Genomic DNA, 22,406 nt, shown 5'->3' with positions numbered 1-22,406 from the left:
CCAAAAAAGCTTAGATGCCTTCTTTATCAAATAAAGATAGCAAGAGAACGAAGAAAATTGATAATAGGAGTAAATTAAAAAGTTGCTTAAAGGAACAGTCAAGTCCGAAAAAAACTTTCCAATTTACTTATCACCAATTCTGCTTTGTTCTTTGGTATTCTTAGTTGAAAGCTAAACCTAGGAGGTTCATATGCTAATTTCTTAGACTTTGAGGACCTCCTCTAATCTAAATGCATTTTGATAGTTTTTCACCACTAGAGGGCGTTAGTTCATGTGTTTCACATAGATAACATTGAGCTCATGCACGTGAATTTACCATGGAGACAGCTCTGATTGGCTAAAATGCAAGTCTGTCAAAAGAACTGAAATAAGGGGGCGGTCTGCTGAGGCTTAGATACAAGGTAATTACAGAGGTAAAAACATGTATAATTATAACTGTTGGTTATGCAAAACTGGGTAATTGGTAATTAAGGGATTATCTTTTAAAACAACAAAAATTCTGGTGTTGACTGTCCCTTTAAGATTGCATGCTCTATCTGAATCACAAAAGAAAAAAAATGGGTTCAGTGTCCCTTTTAACTCTGGTGTTTTAAGTTGTGCATTTTGGACATTTCATCTTGCTGTATGAGTAACAAAAGCACCTGGGAATTAGCAAGTCTTAAGTTGTAATCTGTTATTTCTAAATGTCTTATTTGGCTTTATTTTTAAATAAACCACTTGCTGTTAAAGTATAATACTATTAAAAACAGGGGCACTTTCATTTAGGAAAGTTTACATTGCAGCGGTTTTGTTAAAGTACTTACCTTTTTTCTTCCAAGCTGGACCAGCAATCCCCCAACCGCAGCTGCTCGATACTTACGTCAGCAATGTCGAATCTGGATTCCTCCAATCATGGCTGCCCCGGAGCAAACATTTCCTGAGGCCATGCCGTGATTGGAGGAAGTCTGTTTTGTCATTGCTGTGTAAGTATAGCAGGAAGAAGCGGTCAGGTGATTGCTGGTCCGGCGTGGAAGAAGAAAAAGGTAAGTATTCTAACAAAACTGCTGCAATGTAAACTTGAAAGTGCCCCTGTTTTTTAATAGTAATTTTAAAAACCGGGCACTCGTTCATGAGACTGTACCTTCACTTTAAACTGCTCGAGAGAGATCTCTATCAAAAACAGAGGGGAAATGCTCAAAGCAACTCAATTTTAATAAACAAAAAAATGTGACCGTGTAATGAGCTTGAAAATGTCAATCTTAAAAACAATAGCTTCAGGTAGTCATACGTCTGACGCGTTTCAGCTCCAATAGAGCCTTGTTCATTTACCATAGTCAGCCTCTTGTACTATTACCCTTTAAAAACACTAACCGTTATGATTGGATCCTGAAGTTCATCCCAGCGGCCAATGGAGAGGGAGGGTTATAGACACGCGCCACTGTCTCAGTCAAGCTGACAATACAGTGAAATATACAATATATTAATTCTGAAAGCGATATACATTTTAAGACTGCTTAGATTAGGTATAATCCCACACTATAACACCTGTATGATTAGACTGGAGGGACATGTGGAAAAACATGATATATTGTAACTAGAACATATATATGCAGAGGAAAAGAATAGATCTTAACTTTATAACTGTTGAAATACTATGTCAAAATGTGATTCTTAAAAAGCATTACCAAATAGCAATAACAATAATAATTGATAGTGGTTATCCTAAAAGAGGATACCTGAGAATAACGTATAGATATATTCCTCTAAAAGATGTTTGACAGAGATCTATAATAAATATGAAGGGTATATTTAAAATATCTTCATGTATAGGTCTAATATCCACTAAGCCAAAGGAGGGACTTGAGATATTGATACTAAAAATAGCTAGGTATTTGCATACCTCTTAGGGATAAATTAATTAATGAAATATATACCCTTGTAATTCACCAAAAAATAATCAAATCTGTCTATTAAGACCTGAGAGTTGTCTTGTCCCTAGAGTGTATATCCAAAATACCCCTCTTTTTGTAGAGTTCTCTGCCCCGGTCTCCACCCCTAGGTTTTTTTCTTTATTAGATCTATTACCATCCAGGAGAAGTTATTCACACTTTTTTCAATGCGTAACAATAAAATGTCTGGCAGCTCCAGGGCCTGGTGGCCACGTTCAATGTCGTTATGTGCACAAATTCTCTCCCTCGCCTAATAAGTGAGGCCAAATATATATTTATTCCAATAAATATTGTAGATTTGCATAATCGACAAATGCATAAAATAATCCAATAGCTGAAAAATTTGTCTTTCCACTCCCCCCTGTATCATGTGACAGCCATCAGCCAATCAGAAATGCATATACATATATTCTGTGAAGTTTTGCACATGCTCAGTAGGAACTGGAGACTCAAAAAGAGTAAATATAAAACGGCACATTTTGTTAATGGAAGTACATTGGAAAGTTGTTTAAAATTTAAAATTGCATGCTCTGATTCATTAGTTTAATTTTGACTTGCATCTCCCTTTGAGACACTTGTTCTAGAATTCAAAAATGAAATTGACCATATTGGAGTCTTTGTTTCCCCCCCTTGGTGCCAAAAATTGCAACTGTTATTAATTCGCAGAGTGCAAGTTCATATTTGTGTGTATGTATGTATGTATGTGTATATATATATATATATATATATATATATATATATATATATATATATATATATATATATATATATATATATATATATATATATATATATATATATATATATATATATATATATATATATATATATATATATATATATATATATATATAAATATAAAAAAAAAAAAATATAATGTGGGGATTATTTTCATTTTAAATGCTCAGGCTTTCTGCTGAAAGCTTGGCAAACAGGCAAAGTATAAGCATGCATAATAGAAAGTTAATTTTATGTGAGGAGTCTACTCATTGCCCGTACCACCCACTTCTAAGAAAAAAATGAATGTGCCCGGGTGGGTGGCCAGGGGGCCATTAACAGATCTGATTTTATGAGTGCTCAAAATACTTATTAGTTAAAAATGTGTCCCTTAAGGGTGGATCAGTTGTCTTTAAAATGTTTTTTTTTTTTTTGCTTTCTAACATGGTATAATTTAATATTTTGAATTAAGTTTTAATCTTGCATCTGTAAGACTTGGTACTTTTTTAAATAATTGTTAATGGCTAGTCTCAATTCCTTTTTTGCAGATACAATTTATGATGAAGATGAAGTACTTTTGGCTTTGGCTGAACAGCTGGGGACCTTTACTACACTGGTTGGTGGACCAGAATTTGTGCATTGCCTTTTGGTATGTAACTTTTTATTGATTACTTGTCTTTACAAGTAAGATGGTTTTGCAGTAAATGCCTTTGTTTTTTTTGTTTATAAGCTGTGAGGGTTATATAGATTAGTTGATTTTCTACAATGCAGCTAAATTAATTTAAAATTCCTCTTTTCATAGAAAATTATACATTGAATAACTACATTGAGAATTTACTTCTAAATGTGGTAAAAAAACAAACAAAGTTGTCCTAACTTTTTTTACTTTTATTTTTTGTGAATACAATTTGTCCTGTAGCCTCCACTTGAAAGTCTGGCAACCGTTGAGGAGACTGTGGTGAGGGACAAAGCAGTCGAATCTCTTCGTGCAATTTCTCATGAGCACTCGCCCTCAGACCTTGAAGCACACTTTGTACCTCTGGTAAAACGTCTGGCCAGCGGGGATTGGTTCACTTCCCGCACCTCTGCTTGCGGCCTTTTCAGTGTATGCTATCCAAGGGTATCCAGCACTGTAAAGGCTGAACTTAGGCAGTAAGTATAGAAGGAAGTTATCCATTTAAGTATGGGATTGCATTTATTCACTGTAAAGAGAAAATACTTATCTATATATCTATATGGAGAGAGAGATCTGTGTTGTGTATATAATCATTTTGTTGAGTAATTACAAGTTTAATATATGTCAACTTAGACTAAAAATATGTTTGTACTAATGATTTTGCTAAAGTATGTGGAGGGAAAAAAACTTTAATATTAAATTACACAAAACAAGAATTATTCATATGAATGTCAGAAATTGTTAATAGATAAAAACTACATTCAAACACATTAGATCAGTGTTTTTCATTTCCTGTCCTTGAGGATCACCAACAGGCCAAATTTTAAGTATTTCCCTTCTAAGGCTAGTTCATTATGACTCAATTTCTAATCTCACTTGTGCTTTAAAGGGACAAAGTCAAAATTAAACTTGCATGATTCAGATAGAGCATACAATTTGAACCCCTCAAGGACCACAGCACTTTTCCATTTTCTGTCCGTTTGGGACCAAGGCTCTTTTTACATTTCTGCTTTTTGTGTTTAGCTGTAATTTTTCTTACTCATTTGCTGTACCCACACATTTATATACCGTTTTTCTCGCTATTAAATGGACTTTCTAAAGATACCATTACTTTCATCATATCTTATAATTTACTATACATTTTTTTATAAAATATGATGAAAAAATGGGGGGAAACAACTTTTTCTAACTGACCCCCAAAATCTGTTACACATCTACATCCACCAAAAAACACCCATGCTAAATAGTTTCTAAATTTTGTCCTGAGTTTAGAAATACCAAATGTTTACATGTTCTATGCTTTTTTTTTTTTTTTTTGCAAGTTATAGGGCAATTCATACAAGTAGCACTTTGCTATTTCCAAACCACTTTTTTTTCAAAATTAGCGATAGTTACATTGGAACACTATCTGTCTGGAATCCCTGAATATCCCTTATATAAGGTATATAAAAAACAAAAAAAAAAAAACATTCTGCTGTGTAGGATTCCTCCCCCTCTACCTTATTGTGCGTCATCTTGGGTACTGGCACATGTACAAAATTAAATGTGCCATAGTGTAGCTTTCCACCCGCCCTTGTGTGCGTGACCCGTCCGCGATCCCACCCCCCTCTTATGCCTTCCTCCCATCGATGGCTATCCACCCGGCTCCCACCCACCAACGATCACGGCCAATGCAGAGAGGGCCACAGAATGGCTCTCTGCATCAGATGGCTAAAATGTTGTTGCAGGATGCCTCAATATCAAGGCATCACTGCAATAACATAAGCGTCTGGAAGCGATCAGGATCACTTCCACCGCTTTCAAACACGTACTTACAGGGTATGTCCTCGGTCGTTAAGGACTTTTTTTTTTTTTTTTGTAGGACGTACCCTGTACGTCGTTGGTCTTTAGGGGGTTAAACAACTGTCCAAATTTTTTTTTTTCTATCGAATTTGCTGTGTTTGCTGTGTCTTTTATTGAAGAGTAAGCCTTGTAGGAGTCAGGAGTGTGCACGTGTCTTTAGATCTCTGTTGCTAAACACTGCTAGTATAGAGTACCAGACACGTGCACACTCCTGAGCTCTTATGAGCCTTACCTAGTTTTAGTCAATAAAAGATACCAAGAGAACAAAGCAAATTTGATAACTGAAGGAAATTGGAAAGTTGTTTAAAATTGCATGCTCTGAGTCATGAGTTTAATTTTTGACTTTACTGTCCATTTAATCCTTTAACCCTGTTGCTTGTCATTTTTCTATGAGAATTGTTAGCATTATTTCCGGTGACAAGAAGGGGGGGGGTATAATAGCATAGTCCCGCCGCTTGTGACAGGACCCGCACTATTAGAAACAAGAAAACCCTTAATGGCTGGCGATGTACAGGGTATTGCGCAGTCATCAAAGGGTTAAATTTGACCTATTAAGGTTTCTTGAGGACTAGAATTGAGAAACACTGCATCAGACAGTTGCCATCAACATCACATGCTTCTTATGGATTATGTTGTAAAAAGTTAATCACCCAAATTGAACCCTCTTTGTTTTTTTTTTGTTTTTTTTTTTGTGTCCCGTTTAACTGATATGTTAGAATGGATTCAAAAGGTACAATTACTTTATTGGTTATTTGTATATTAATCTCAAGAGGCAGAAATAGCAATTTTATTGTGTTTTTAATAGTGTGTGTTTAGAAGATTTTCAGATATTTGTGAAATCACATTTATTTACTGTAGCATTTTGCCTTTGAATGCTGGAGTGAATTAATATTTTGTTCCTCAGTTTTAAGTTGTAGCCATACAGAACAAAGCAGATAGATTTTAAGTCCAAAAGCTGCAGAGCTTCTGTGTTTGCATTTGATTAGGGCTAGAAATTTCCACTAGTTTTATTTATTTTTTGGGGGGGTTGAACTGAAATTATATTCTTCAACCACTGTATGTGACCAGCAGGTATTAATATTATAGTTCAGCATTTCAGTACTGGCACATTTTTGTGTGTATGTATTGTTTGATACTATAGCCTTAACATTCTTGTAATTTCAGACATTTTCGAAATCTGTGCTCAGATGACACTCCAATGGTTAGGCGAGCAGCTGCTTCCAAATTGGGTGAATTTGCAAAAGTCTTGGAGCTAGAAAATGTGAAGAGTGAAATAATTCCTATGTTTTCTAATCTTGCATCTGATGAACAGGTAATATTTCATGGTTTATTCAAAATATTGTAAATCGGCTTTTATTTGTTGTAGCATTGTTCAAACTATAAAAATATGTACTTTGCCAACCATAACATCCTTTTAGAAGCAATATTTGAAATATGCACAAGTGAATTTAAAGGGACATAATACTCGTGCTAAAGCACTTGAAAGTTATGCAGTATAACTGTAAAATATCACCAGAACATCTCAATGTAAAAAGGAAGAGATTTTACCTCAAAATAGTAAGTTCTCTGGTAAGTTATTCTTCAGCTGCAAGTGTAAAAAAAAAAAAAAAAAAAAAAAAGCAAGCTAAATAAGTGCTGAGGTAATGCTTTGCCTTTGCTGGGTTCTCATGAGATTTTATAGAGCTTAGTTAAACTGGATAGGAAAATAACATGACTGCCTGCGCATGCCAGATGCACACTCCCTTGCAAGTCCTGGGACAAGCATCCTGATTGCCTAATGTCAGTGGGGTGTTAATACTTAGGAAGTTTTGAGGTGTGTGTGTATATAGATATATATAGATATATTATATCTATATTTTAAAGGAGGATGGTAGAAGCACTCCTGGTAACTTGTAAAGGCCCAAAAATGGGTGCACTCCAAGTGAAATAAAGATCCGCAAAGTAAGGGAGTCACTCACAGGGTTTTGTAGTGAAGAATAAAATCTTTATTGACGTTTCGGGATTGCCCCGGTTTTCAAAATAGGCAGACAATTACTTACCCCCTATATACCCATACTAATCATCTAACACCCGGCAGCTGATTATCGCCGTGACCGGAAGTGACACAGAATCACGCCTGTTAATTAAAATTAAGACACGCCCGCTATCCTATGTCAATTAGATTCTGCACTATGTCTCTAATATGCAGCACACGTGGCCCAAGTCAATACGTATCAGCTGTGCTTCTGTTTTTTACACCAGCTGTTTGTGGTTGGCATCCGGTTGCCACGGCAACGCTGTGAAGTTTTAGTCATGTGATTCTGTGTCACTTCCGGTCACGACCGTAATCAGCTGTCGGGTGTTAGATGATTAGTAGGGGTATATAGGGGGTGTCTGTCTTGTATGCCTATTTTGAAAACGGGGGCAACCCCCGAAACGTCAAAGATTTTATTCTTCACTACAAGACCCTGTGAGTGACTCCCTTACTTTGCGGATCTATATATATCTAGCTTGTAATTGGCAAGAGTCCATGAGCTAGTGACGTATTGGATATACAATACTACCAGGAGGGGCAAAGTTTCCCAAACCTCAAAATGCCTCACCACACCCACAATTCAGTTTTACAAACTTTGCCTCCTATGGAGATGGTGAAGTAAGTTTGTGCTAAGATTTCTATGTTGACATGCACTTCTCAGCAATTTGGAGCCCGTTTCCTCTCAGAGTACAGCGAATGTCAGAGGGACGTGGAGAGTATCACCTATTGAATGCAATGATTTTCCTAACGGAGGTCTATTTCATAGGTTCTCTGTTATCGGTCGTAGAGATTCATCTCCTACCTCCCTTTTCAGATCGACTATATACTCATATTCCATTTACCTCTACTGATAACTGTTTCACTACTGGTTTGGCTATATGTGGATGGGTGTCTTTTGGTAAGTATGTTTTTTATTTCTTAAGACACCTCAGCTATGGTTTGGCACTTTATGCATTAATATAAAGTTTTAAATATATGTATTGTACTTATATTTGCCTTGAGTCAGGTTCATATATTTCCTTTTGCAGATTGTCAGTTTCATATTTGGGGAAAGTAAATATTAAGAAATAATTTTTCTTACCTGGGGTTTAGTCTTTTTTTCAATTGACTACTTTGTTTCAAATTGCGGGCTGGATTAGGTTTGCGGGTGCGCCAAATGCTACACTTTATTGCGTCATTTTTGGCGCGAGAATTTTTTCGCGCGGGAAGGCACGTTTGATGACGCAAGTTCGTCCCTTCCGGTGTCATAGTTGACGCCGGGTTGTTCACACAGGGTTGCGTCGTTAGTGACGCGAGTGTGTTATTTTTGTGTGTCAGTTACATTGTGCGTCATACTTGGCGCCAAATTTTTTACATTATTTATTACCCCATTGCTGTTTGCCTCTTGCCTTTTTCTATGTCAGAGGGCTATGCTATTTGCATTTTTTTTTCACATTCCTGAAACTGTCATATAAGGAAATTGATAATTTTGCTTTATATGTTTTTTTCTTTTACATTTTGCAAGATGTCACAATCTGATCCTGCCTCAGAAGTATCTACTGGACCTTTGCTGCCTGACATCAGTTCTACCAAAGCTAAGAGCATTTGCTGGAAAATTGTGGAGATTATATCTTGTCATTTGTAATAGTTGTCACGATAAACTTTTACATGCAGAGAATATGTCCATAAGTACATTGCCAGTTGTAGTTCCTTCAACCTCTAATGTACATGATATACCTATGAATTTTAAAGAGTTTGTTTCTGATTCTATTCTGAAGGCTTTGTCTGCATTTCCTCCTTCTAATAAATGTAAAAGGTCTTTTAAAACTTCTCATAAGGTTGATGAAATTTCAAATGACCGACAACATAATTTATCCTCCTCCTGAGGAGGATCTATCTGATTTAGAAGATCCTCCCTCAGATATTGACACTGACAAATCTTATTTATTTAAAATGGAATATATGCGTTCTTTATTAAAAGAAGTGTTAATTACTTTGGATATTGAGGAAACTATTCTTCTTGATATTAAAACCAGTAAATGTTTAAATTCTGTTTTTAAACCTCCTGTGGTTACTCCAGAGGTTTTTCCTATTCCTGATGCTATTTCTGATATGATCTCTAAGGAATGGAATAAGCCGGGTACTCCTCTTAATCCTTCTGCAAGGTTTAAAAAATTGTATCCTTTACCAACAGTTTCAATAGAGTTTTGGGAAAAGATCCCCAAAGTTGATGGGGCTATTTCTACTCTTGCCAAACGAACTACTATTCCTATGGAAGATAGTACTTCCTTTAAAGATCCTTTAGATAGGATTACTTTGGCTGATGTTGCAGCTGCTTCAACTTTTTGGTTGGCGAATTTAGCGCAACAAGATTTGGATTCTGACTTATATAGCATTGTTAGTTTACTGCAACATGCTAATCATTTTATTTCTGATGCTATCAAAATTGATGTTAGATCCATGTCTTTAGCTATTTTAGCTAGAAGAGCTTTGTGGCTTACATCTTTGAATGCTGATATGACATCTAAATCTAGATTGCTATCTCTCTCTCTTTCCAAGGTAATTATTTGGTTCTCAGTTGGATTCTATTATTTCAACTGTTATGGGGGGAAGGGAGTTTTTTTGCCTCAGGATAAAAAGCCTAAGGATAAATGTAAAGCTTCTAATAGTTTTCGTTCCTTTCGTCAAAATAAGGAACAAAAACCTAATCCTTCCCCCAAGGAATCTGTTTCCAAATGGAAACCTTCCTCAAGTTGGAATAAATCCAAGCCTTTTAAGAAACCAAAGTCAGCCCCTAAGTCCGCATGAAGGTGCGGCCCTCATTCCAGCTCAGCTGGTAGGGGGCAGATTAAGTTTTTTTTCAAGGATGTTTGGGCAAATTCTGTCAAAAATCATTGGATTCAGAGCATTGTCTCTCTCAGGGGTATCGAATAGGATTCAGAGTAAAACCTGTGAGAAGATTTATTTTTCTCTCGCGCATCCCAGTAAATCCAGTAAAAGCTCAGGCTTTCCTGGAGGTTTCAGGGGTAATCATGCCAGTTCCTTTCCAGGAACAAGGTCTGGGGTTTTATTCAAATCTATTCATTGTCCCAAAGAAAGAAAATTCATTCAGACCAGTTCTGGATCTGAAAGTTTTGAATCGTTATGTAAGGGTACCAACTTTCAAGATGGTGACTATAAGGACTATTCTGCCTTTTGTTCAGCAAGGACATTATATGTCCACAATAGACTTGCAGGATGCTTACCTTCATATTCCGATTCATCCAGAACATTACCAGCTCCTAAGATTCTCTTTTTCTAGACATGCATTACCAATTTGTTGCTCTTCCATTTGGCCTAGCAACAGCTCCAAGAATCTTTTTCAAAGGTTCTAGGTGCCCTACTCTCTGTAATCAGAGAACAGGGTATTGCGGTGTTTCCTTATTTGGACGATATCTTGGTACTAGCTCAGTCTTTATGTTCTGCAGAATCTCACACGAATCAACTAGTGTTGTTTCTTCGAAAACATGGTTGGAGGATCAATTTACCAAAAAGTTTGATTCCTCAGACAAGGGTCACCTTTTTAGGCTTCCAGATAGATTCAGTGTCCATGACATTGTCTCTAACAGACAAGAGACGTTTGAAATTGGTTGCAGCATGCCGGCACCTTCAGTCTGTCATTCCCTTCAGTGGCTATGTGCATGGAAGTTTTAGGCCTCATGACTGCAGCATCGGACGTGATCCCCTTTTGCTCGTTATCACATGAGACCTCTCCACCTTGAAAGGACAAATCTCTGCTCTCTCTGTTTTATTTCACAGAAAGATTGCTAAACTTCCTGATATTTACTGTTTTTTGTACAGGCTTTAGCACGTATTAAGCCTGTCATTAAAGGGACAGTCTAGTCCAAAAAAAATGTTCATGATTCAGATAGGGCATGTCATTTTAAACAATTTTCCAATTTACTTTTATCACCAATTTTTCTTTGTTCTCTTGGTATTCTTAGTTGAAAGCTTAACCTAGGAGGTTCATATGCTAATTTCTTAGACCTTGAGGGCCGCCTCTTAAGAATGCATTTTAAGAGGTTTTTCACCACTAGAGGGTGTTAGTTCATGTTTTTCATATAGATAACACTGCTTGTGCATGTGAAGCTACCTAGGAGCCATCACTGATTGGCTAAACTGCAAGTCTGTCAAAAGAACTGAAATAAAGGGGCAGTCTGCAGAGGCTTAGATACAAGATAATCACAGAGGTAAAAAATATATAAATATAACTGTGTTGGTTATGCAAAACTAGGGAATGGGTAAACAAGGGATTATCTATCTTTTAAAACAATAACAATTCTGGTGTAGACTGTCTTTAAATCAATTTCTCCTCCTTGGAGTCTGGTTTTGAAGGCTTTACAGGCTCCTCCTTTTGATCCTATGCATTCTTTGGACATTAAACTACTTTCTTGGAAAGTGGTGTTCCTTTTGGCTATCTCTTCTGCTAGAACAGTTTCTGAGCTATCTGCTCTTTCTTGTGAATCTTTTTCTGATTTTTCATCAGGATAAGGTGGTTTTACGGACTTCTTTTCAATTTTTACCTAAGGTTGTGAATTCTAACTACATTAGTAGAGAAATTGTTGTCCATTCCTTGTGTCCTAATCCAAAGAATGCTTTGGAAAGATCCTTGCATTCTTTTGGATGTGGTAAGAGCTTCAAAATATTATGTTGAAGCTACTAAAGATTTCAGAGACTTCTGGTCCTAGGAAAGGTCAGAAAGCTTCTGCTATTTCCTTGGCTTCTTGGTTAAAGCTTTTGATTCGTCAAACTTATTTGGAGTCGGGTAAGACCCCGCCTCAGAATTACAGCTCATTCTATTAGATCAGCCTCCACTTCATGGGCTTTTAAGAATGAAGCTTCTGTTGATCAGATTTGCAAAGCAGCAACTTGGTCTACTTTGCATACATTTACTAAATTCTACCGTTTTGATGTATTTGCTTCTTCAGAAGCCGTTTTTGGTAGAAAAGTTCTTCAGGCAGCTGTTTCAGTTGGATTCTTCTGCTGATGTGTTAAGTTTTTCTTATCATTAAAGAATAATTTTTTATCCCTCTCGTGACTCTTGCGTGGAGTTCCACATCTTGGGTATTTGCTATCCCATACCTCACTAGCTCATGGACTCTTACCAATTACATGAAAGAAAACATAATTTATGTAAGAACTTACCTGATAAATTCATTTCTTTCATATTGGCAAGAGTCCATGAGACCAACCCTTTTTTTTTTATTGTGGTTTTGATTTTTTTTGTATAAAGCACAATTATTCCAAATTCCTTTGATGCTTTTTACTCCTTTATCACCCCACTACTTGGCTATTCGTTAAACTGAATAGTGGGTGTGGTGAGGGGTGTATTTATAGGCATTTTGAGGTTTGGGAAAATTTGCCCCTCCTGGTAGGATTGTATATCCCTTACGTCACTAGCTCATGGACTCTTGCCAATATGAAAGAAATTAATTTATCAAGTAAGTTCATACATAAATTAATTTGTTTTTTTTTTTTTTTTTTTTTTTTACTTCTGGTAAAAGCTTTCTAAATGTAAATTTAGATTTTAAATTTTTTACCATAGAGATGTTCAGGTGATATTTTCTAGTCGGCTTTTTACAGCTATGCTGCATCACTTTCATGTGCTTCAAGATATGGGTGTCATGTCCCTTTAAGCATTCAGTATAATTCACAAAAATGCTTCTGATAAATGTACTGTTTCGGCAGAATACCATCAAACACTATGCCTGACCCCCACACACCAGCATTTCAAACACCATGTGTGACACAAATTAAATCACTGACTTGATAGTGTATGGAACATGTACAACATATTTAAGTATGCTGCTGAAGCAGCAATATTGCAAAAAAATCATTCTATTAAAAACTGATTTTGCTTTTCATCTGCTGTTGTAATGATAGTGTATGATCTGTTTTAAAATGCACTCCCTTTGTTATGAAATATTTTTATTTTGTTCCATTTAAAATGTATTGGTATTGATGCGGTTTCTTTTCCAGGATTCTGTACGTCTGCTGGCAGTAGAAGCCTGTGTGAACATAGCTCAGCTTCTACCACAGGAAGAGCTGGAACCGTTGGTTATGCCTATTCTGCGTCAGGCAGCTGAGGACAAGTCGTGGCGTGTACGGTACATGGTAGCAGACAAGTTTACAGAGGTAATTAAGTGCAACATTAGTGGCTTGGATGTGTTTTTCCTTATTAGCAAAGTACACATACATATGCAAAAGAAGAAATGAGCGAAGCCCAACAGTACAGTTGGATCTTGAAAATATATAGAGAAAGTAGCAACATTTAGAATATGGTGTCTATTTTATAGATATGTGTGTGTGTATATATATATATATATATATATATATATATATATATATATATATATATATATATATATATATATATATATATATATATATATATATATATATATATCTCTATATCTCTATATATGTATATATCTCTATATCTCTATCTCTATATCTCTGTATGTATATATCTCTATATCTGTGTATGTATATATATCTCTATATCTGTGTATCTGTGTATGTATATATCTCTATCTCTGTATGTATATATCTCTATGTATATATCTCTATCTCTATATCTCTATATATGTGTATGTATATATCTCTATCTCTATATATATGTGTGTGTATATATATATATATGTGTGTGTGTATATGTATATATATATATATATATATATATGTATGTGTATATATATATATATATATATATATATATATATATATATATATATATATATATATATATATATATATATATATATATATATATATGAGAGATTTTAAATTATATTGGTTATATACTACTGAAATAGTTTTTTTGTGATACCCCCAAGGACTGATTTTATACAGCAATTAATTGCTTCAATCGGGGTCAAAATGCTATAACTTTCCAGTAGGAGAATTTTTTTTTTTTTTTACTAGCCTGTTTAGTGTTAAAGGGTCACTTAACACCTGATAAAAATATCCTTAACTTATTATGAGATAAATTCAATTATCCACTGCTGTCTGTTTTTGTTTGTCCGGCTTACCCCAATGTGTTGAAGAATGCTAAATAGGTGCTTTTTTCTCCCATTTATGGTGCCATATTGTGACGTATGTTACTGAGGCACAGCTGTCACGTGAAGCTCAGTGCAGTCACATGACACACACAGCATATTTCCCTATAATGTATGTATAGAGGAATAATAGCTGCAGCACTCGGTCACTATTTTGCAGAGCTGGTGCTGCAGTTAATGCAGAAAATCTGTTACGGAAATTCATTATTTTATGAACATCCTTTTTGTATGTAAAAAAAAAAAGTTTAGTGTTTAAACTTTACCACTCCATAAGGTTCCTTAGCTGTGTGAATGCACTGATCCAGGCTGGGTTGTAAATGTAAATGAGCTCCGGTCCAGAGACGGGAGGGCGCTCCAGTTCGTGGAAGAAAACACTGAATTAATCATGCTGCATATACTTTTACCCGATTTATTCAATACAATATTTGGTTTTATATTCATACTTCTACATAACGTATATTCAGTAATGTAGATGTATGAAAATAAAACAAAGTATTGAATAAATCAGGTAAAAGTATATGCAGCATGATAAATTAATTGTTTTCTTCCACGGACTGGAGCCCCCCTCCCTCTCTGGACCGGAGCTTGTATACATTTATAACCCAGCCTGGATCCGTGCATTCACACAGCTAAGGAATGTTATGGAGTGGTATAACTTTTACATACAAAAGGATGTAAATAAAATTAATTTCAGTAACAGATTTTCTGCATAAACTGCAGCACCAGCTCTTCAAAATAGTGAGCGAGTGCTGCAGTTATTCTTCATCTATACATACATTGGTAAATATGCCGTGCATGTCATGTGACTCCTGTGCTGTTACAATATGGCGGCATACATAGCCGCATCAAGCACTGTTTTCTAATAGAATACACTTTTCTTTAAATTTTTGGGCTAAGCTGAACTTCCAGCATAAAGAACTGTACTCGGTTTTGTATTACTCAGTAGAAGTTTGAATGATTTTTAGTAGTCGGGTGTTTAATGTCCCGACTGGTTAACTGGTAGAAATTTCCAGCCCCTTAAATGAATGCCAACATTGCAAGTATCTCCTGCAACTGAATTTGCAATCCATAGTTTGGCTATCATTCACTTTTTACCTTAATTCTCCCCCCCCCCCCCCCCCGTATTGTCTATAGCTCCAGAAAGCTGTTGGAGCTGAAATTACAAAAACGGACTTGGTTCCTGCTTTCCAAAATTTAATGAAAGATTGTGAAGCTGAAGTACGAGCTGCTGCTTCCCACAAGGTCAAAGGTAAAAGACAACTTTTTTTTTTTTTTTTTTTTTTTTTTAATTATGTATCTCTGTCCTTTTTTTTTTTTTTTTTTTTTTTTTTTATTCCTATAATATGAGTCCACAGCTTGAGTGATTACTGTTGGGAATATCACTCCTGGCCAGCAGGAGGAGGCAAACAGCACCACAGTTAAACTGCTAAGTATCACTCCCTTACCCACAACCCCCAGTCATTACCTTTTACCTTTGGTGCATGGAGGAGGTGAAGTTTAGGTGTCTAAAGAAATTATTTAATCTACAAGCAAGTTTTGGGGTATAGCCATATTCCACGTCATTCCTTGCAGTCGGGTAGTGGTGGCTTTAAAGCAGTTAGGGACTTGTAAAGAGGTACTTACTGTGTTTGCCTAACAAATTGCTGCTCTAGTTTAGTTCTTTTTCAAAGGTCTCTGTGAAGAACTGTGTCCTCTCATACCTTGTAACTGTCTACATGCCGGACAGCGGAGCAGGCAAGTGCTTTTTCTTCCAGTTGGGAAGACCATACACTTAACAAATTAAGACACTGCTTTTTTTTATTAGGACATAGATAATCATGTTGTATGGGTTACACTGGGGCATGAAGCAGACACTGTAGCATGTGTGAGACTAACATTTAAACTCTTTTAAAAAGAGTCCACGGATCATCTTCATTACTTATGGGATATTCACCTCCTGGTCAGCAGGAGGAGGCAAAGAGCACCACAGCAGAGCTGTTAAATAGCTTCCCCCTTCCCTCCCACTCCAGTCATTCTATTTGCCTATGTTAGTAATAGGAAGAGGTAAAGTGAGGTGTTAGAAATGATTCTTCAATCAAGAGTTTATTATTTTTAAAGTAGTGCAAGATTGTGCTGCTTTGTTCGAGGGTGTAGCCGTAGTCCATATCAGTCTCTTCAGTAGAGCTTTTGGTGGCTTTAGAGCAATGGGAACTGGTGGGACATAATTCTCACTGTGCCTCACATACATTTTGCTGCCCTTATTCTGATAGCCTAAGCAAACTTAACTCGGCTCTATCATTTTCCACAGGGCTATAGAAGGGAGAGGACCTCTTAAACCTGTTGGACTGTCCTGCTGTCAGACACCATTAAGGTAAGTGCTGACTTTTTTATTCTGGGGACTTCAAAGACTCAGAAGAGAGTGGGCACTTGAATCAGTTTTTACACATAAGGCTCAGAAATATGGGGCTCTCTGTGATTGGGACATTATGCTCTCTCAGTATGGAGGGTTGTGTTGACAGGTTAAGTACAGGCACTGGGGCTGGGAGTTAAGCTAAACTGTTGAGCAAATTTTTTTTTTTGTTTCACTATGTGAAGCCGGTCAGGTGGTGTGCTTTTACTGATGCCCACGATGGGCGGGGCTATGGTTTTGCACACTTTTTTAATACACTGCGCAGTTTTCAGTCCTTGTCCGGGCACGGAGCTGTTCCATGTATACTGTGGAGCATCGCACTTAAACCGCATGGTCCTTTCACTCGGAGCAAGTGGTTGTGTAGTGGTTGGTTGGTTAGAGATCGAGCAGTGGATCCGGGCGGCAGGTAGGCGCCTCAGCAGAGCTGCTGAGGCTTAGTGGTGTCTGAATATTATATTTAATGTATATATTTTTTTTTTTTTCTCTGCCAGGAAAATAGTTTCCATTTAAATTTTAAAGTCACAGTATCTTTCTTTTTTAAAGACACGAGTCCACAGATTTCATCCTTACTTGTGGGATATTCACCTTCTGGTCAGCAGGAGGAGGCAAAGAGCACCACAGCAGAAATTTTAAATAGCTCCTCCCTTCCCTCCCACTCCAGTCATTCTCTTTGCCTACGTTAGTGATAGGAAGAGGTAAAGTGAGGTGTTAGAATAGATTCTTCAATAGTTTATTATTTTTAAAGTAGTGCCAGAAATTGCTGCTTTGTTCTAGGGTGTAGCCGTAGTCCATATCAGTCTCTTCAGTAGAGCTTTTGGTGGCTTTAGAGCAATGGGAACTGGTGGGACATAATTCTCACTGCGCCTCCCATCCATTTATGCTGCCATAACACTGATAGCCTAAGCAAGATTACTCAGGCTTTATCTTTCTCCACAGGGCTATGGGAGGGAGAGGACCTCCTAAACCTGCTGAGGTGCCCTGCTGTCAGGCAGAATACAAAAGTAAGTGCTGACTTTTTATTCTGGGTCTGAAGGGAATCTCAGGTGAAATGAAGCACTTTATTGGGACATAATTCCTAGATTTATAAAGAAGGGTTCCTGTGACAGCACATTGTGATACAAAAAGAGAGGCATTCTACTGAGAAGGTGGCTTCTCTGGGGACTTTATTCACTTGGGCTGAGCCTTATACAGTGGGACTCAGAAGAGGTGTTTGCTTGGGTCACAGGAGTGTTCGATAATATACTGTGTCAAAATTTGCCCCCAGATATATAGAGAATAGTTCTATAGCTCCCAGTGGCCTATTTCTAAAACATAATTGGCTTTTCCTTTCTCTTCTTAACTTCGGTCGAATGACTGGAGGGGGAGGGAAGGGAGGAGCTATATATACAGCTCTGCTGTGGTGTTCTTTGCCACTTCCTGTTAACTTTATGTTTTACATATCTTTTTGTGTGAAATTCTCTCTACATTAATTCTCTTCTAGAAAAAAAGACTCCAATAAAAAATCCTTATTCATCCCTTTTGGCCTCATTGATTCCAATTTATATATCCAAAACATTTCCCTGGTTTTTAGTAATCGCTCCCTATCCCCACCTCTTCTGGGCCTAAGTTGGCTGATGTTGTAACCCATAGAGAGGAAGTGAGAGGAAACTGGAGCTTCTTTATTTTTACATCTCAGTTATCCTCTCCCTTATCTCTCTACAGGTGTCGCCAATATAAATTTGGCTACATGGGCATTTGATAAGATAAACACAATGTGTTGCCCTGCAGGTTAAATTTGTTCCCACTAATGGGATGGTAAAAATTTTCACCTTTTTATCATAGAACTACAGTTGCTGGTCCCTGGTGACTAAGGATTTTCGCCAGTCCTCTGCCCTCTGTCTGTTTCTCTGGGAAATGTAAAGGTCAGAAAGCTACTTCTGCTACTACTTTCTTTTTGGTTACGAAGTATAATTCGTTTGGCTTATGAGACTGCTGGACAGTAGCCTCCTGAGAGAATTATGGCTCATTCCACAAGAGCGGTTTCCTCTTCTTGGGCTTTCAAAAATGAAGCTTCTGTGGAACTAATTTGCAAGGCTGCAACTTGGTCTCCACTACATACTTTTTACAAATGTTATACTTTTGCATCGGCTGAGGTTTCTTTTGGGAGACAGGTTCTTCAAGTGGTGGTGCCTTCTGTTTAGGACTGCCTGTCTTGTCCCTCCCTATTTATCTGTGTCCTCTAGCTTGGGTATTGGTTCCCAACAGTAATTACTCAAGCCATTGACTCACCATATCTTAGGAAAGAAAAACCAAAATGTATGCTTACCTGATATATTTCTTTCTGGATATGGTGAGTCCACAGCCCCACCCTTTATTTTAAGACAGTTGTTCTTTTGACTATAACCTCAGGCACCTCTACACCTTGTGTTACTCCTTTTTCTCCATTTCCCTTCGGTCGAATGACTGGGGGTTGTGGGTAAGGGAGTGATACTTGGCAGTTTAACTGTAATGCTCTTTGCCTCCTCCTGTAATTACTCAATCTGTGGACTCACCATATCCGGAAATAAATACATTTTATCAGGTAACCTTCTTTTTTTTTTTTAAACAGAGGCTATGAGAACAGAATGGTAGATTTTCTGTTGTATTATGTACTTTGGGTATTTGCCATTTTTTATTTGCTGCTATGATTGAACTCTGGCTAGATTTTTGTTTTTATTTCAAAGGGGTAAAACATCTAAAATGTTTGGGCAGAACATGTGCAAATGTGTTAATTTTATTTATTTTTTACCTGCTAGGTTTAGTGCCCTTTGGGGTAGGGCCTGTACTATGCGTTGTGTTCTACCAATGTCAAAATGCATTTTGCACTGATCACTTAATTTTTGTAAAGGTGGTGTAAATAACAGCTGTTCAGATACAAATACATACTATAAGTGCCCTTTTCCTGTAATGATTGCATACACTGTTTGCAGTACATGGTATGAATATTGATCTGAGCAAAACTAGACCTAGTCCAAGAAGGATTAAAAATAAAAAAAACTGACTGCAACTATGCATACAATCATTGGAGACATCTGTTTAAAAACACATTGGAGTGCTTGCCTGTCCAGTACCCCTCAGGGGCTCATGTCCCTACAGGTCAGCCTATTGCCTCAGAAAACCCTTCATGGAAAGACATCTAGACACAATTAAAAAATCCAGACTTACTATTTCACTTTTAAGTTGAGGCTCATAGCAAACTCCAAAATGCCCATGGTGCCTAGGTTTTTATGATCTTTACACTCCTGCAATGGTGCCCACAATGGTGTTTAATATAGCTGTGAACTGTGTGTGGTTTAATCTGTCCTCTTGGACCGCCACTAGAAAACTATGCATTTTAACATGCTGCAGCCTAAATAGCTATTCAATTTGTGCACTGCAAATTTAAAAACTGGTAGTGAAGTATGAGAAGCCTGCATAATCTCCTCCCTATTTATGGGCTGTTTTTGCCTGAAAATATCTCTTTTCTATTATCCTAAATAACGTGCTCTATTTGCTGGTTAACTCACTGCACCCTGGCTTCCTACCATGTGTTTGACATCAATGACCAGTACTTTAAAGTTGCTGCTTGTGTGATTTATAACAGGTAGCCAGAGTGCACAGTGTTCCCCACATGTCTCACACTTCTGGGTGAGCAAAGGAGGGAGATACCCAGAGGATGCAGAACTAACTGCTTGGGGGAACTATAGAGGAGTCCTTATTCTTGGTTGGTTCAGTTAATTCTCTACTCAGGGATTCATAAGTTAGTCCAAATAAACGCTCTCGGGTTCTCCTCAAACTGCTGTCTCTCCCCAGGGGTGGCTGAATTCAGTACACGGAATACCAGCAAAACCCTTGTTTCTTTAGCAGAAATTTAAATATAGCTTTTAATTCTCAGATACGGCTACAAGACCCTTCCTCAACGGAATACAAATATGAATCACATTTACACTGTTAGTAATGGGATTAAATGATTTTAGTGGATGATGAATAGTTTTTTACTACAGTTTACACCTACGATAAATTCCCACACCTGCATTCTGTTTATAGTGTTAAAGGACCAGTCAACGCTGTAGATTTCCATAATCAACAAATGCATAAGAAGACAATGCAATAGCACTTAGTCTGAACTTCAAATGAGTAGTAGAATTGTGTTAAATTGCAAAGTTATGTCTATTTCCACTCCCCCTGTATCATGTGACAGTCATCAGCCAATCACAAATGCATATACGTATATGCTTTGAATTCTTGCACATGCTCAGTAGGAGTTGGTGACTCAAAGTATAAATATAAAAAGACTGTGCACATTTTGTTAATAGAAGTAAATTGGAAAGTTGTTTAAAATTGCATGCTGTATCTGAATCATTAAGTTTAATTTTGGCTTGAGTGTCCCTTTAAGTTTTAGGAGGTCTGTACACAAGGTCTTGTGTTCTGGTTCATTTACTTTAATTGAATAGGTTGTAATAACACAGGTTTCCATCTTAATGGGAGGAAAGTACACTGCTTCATTCATTACTTGTGGGAAATAAGAACCTGGCCACCAGGAAGAGGCAAAGACACCCCTTTAGTCACAGGTGGTTGGCAGAGAAGTGTCGGAAGATTCGGAGTAGTCTCTTATGGAGAGTAGTACTCTTCAAAATGGGACTGGAGTTTTAAGTTGTCCTGTCAGCCTCTCAGTGAGAGCATTGATGAATGTTAGTCCGGAGATGCAGGGAGAGTCTTTCTGCGAACCCATCCCGGGTCAGATTAACGGCTCCATAAGCAATCAGCGTTGACTAGTTTCGTTGCCTGCTTTTCTGCTATCAAGTCAATGTTACACTTGAAAGGCCGTGTTCCTGTTCCACGGCATAGATTCTGGTAAGATTGTTTCATTTATACATATATAACGTAAGAAGACAGGGTCACTGTGTGTCAACTTTTATCTGTATAGAATCAAGGGTAATACCCTCGGAAAGGGGGTTATTGAAAGGGGGGGTTTTTGTACATAATATTGTGTTTTAATGCTGCGTCATTTGTGAGATGAGGCTCTGTCAGTGTGTGAACAGTCAGTTTCTTAACGAGAGATTGATGCAAACTTTTTGCTGCGTTTTCTCTCTAGTGCAGGGGCAGTCCTGCATGGCACTCCATGTGACCAGGGGGTGGCCTCCTTAACTTCCTCTTTCTTGACCGGCGGTTGTAGAAGATGAAGCTGTTTCTCTGTGGTCCGGGTCATAGGAGGTGGTGAATGCAATAGTCTGCAATAAAAGTGCAAGCTATGGAGGACTCTGATATGTTAAAGGGTAATCCCTTTTTAATTAAACCTAATAACTTTGTCTATTGTGAGGTTCCGGTTGATCTGCCTGCTCAACTCTGTTCCACATGCTTTGATAAAATTGCAGTATCTAAAAAGAATAAGATATTTAGTACAACTCCGATTGCATATGCAGCTCCCCAGGGCATTACTAATCCTCCCTCGGGAAGGGCCCTTTGGCCACCAGATTTCACTGATCAGTTACAAACTGCGGTTTCTGCAGCCTTCAGTGCCTTACCATGCCCTGCTAAGCAAAATGGGAAACATAGCTATCCCCCAAGGGGTCTTCTACTCCGCTGGATGTCTGACAGATTATCAGATGAGGATGACTCCGACTCTTCAGAGGACATTCTTTCTTCGTTGGAATTGGCAACTTCTAGACCTCCGTCTGCAGAGGAGCCAGATTTTAAATTTAAGATGGAGCATTTGCGCTTTCTGTTGAAAGAGGTGCTTGCTACATTGGCGGTTCCTGAACAGTAA

At 37.4% G+C, this 22,406-nt stretch overlaps 1 protein-coding gene across 1 annotated transcript in view; it reads left to right on the top strand.

The window, feature by feature from the left end:
* The window catches only part of LOC128639077 (serine/threonine-protein phosphatase 2A 65 kDa regulatory subunit A alpha isoform), a 72,475-nt gene that overhangs the window by 5,559 nt on the left and 44,510 nt on the right, over window positions 1-22,406 (top strand). The window contains exons 3-7 of the mRNA XM_053691227.1: window positions 3,194-3,294; window positions 3,565-3,797; window positions 6,328-6,475; window positions 13,175-13,330; window positions 15,388-15,502. Of these exons, the coding sequence (XP_053547202.1) occupies window positions 3,194-3,294; window positions 3,565-3,797; window positions 6,328-6,475; window positions 13,175-13,330; window positions 15,388-15,502 (753 nt within the window). The remainder of the gene's footprint in view (window positions 1-3,193; window positions 3,295-3,564; window positions 3,798-6,327; window positions 6,476-13,174; window positions 13,331-15,387; window positions 15,503-22,406) is intronic.

This window comes from Bombina bombina, chromosome 8, assembly GCF_027579735.1.
Source record: "Bombina bombina isolate aBomBom1 chromosome 8, aBomBom1.pri, whole genome shotgun sequence".
Lineage (NCBI taxonomy): Eukaryota > Metazoa > Chordata > Amphibia > Anura > Bombinatoridae > Bombina > Bombina bombina.
This window is presented reverse-complemented; position numbering and strand designations above follow the sequence as displayed.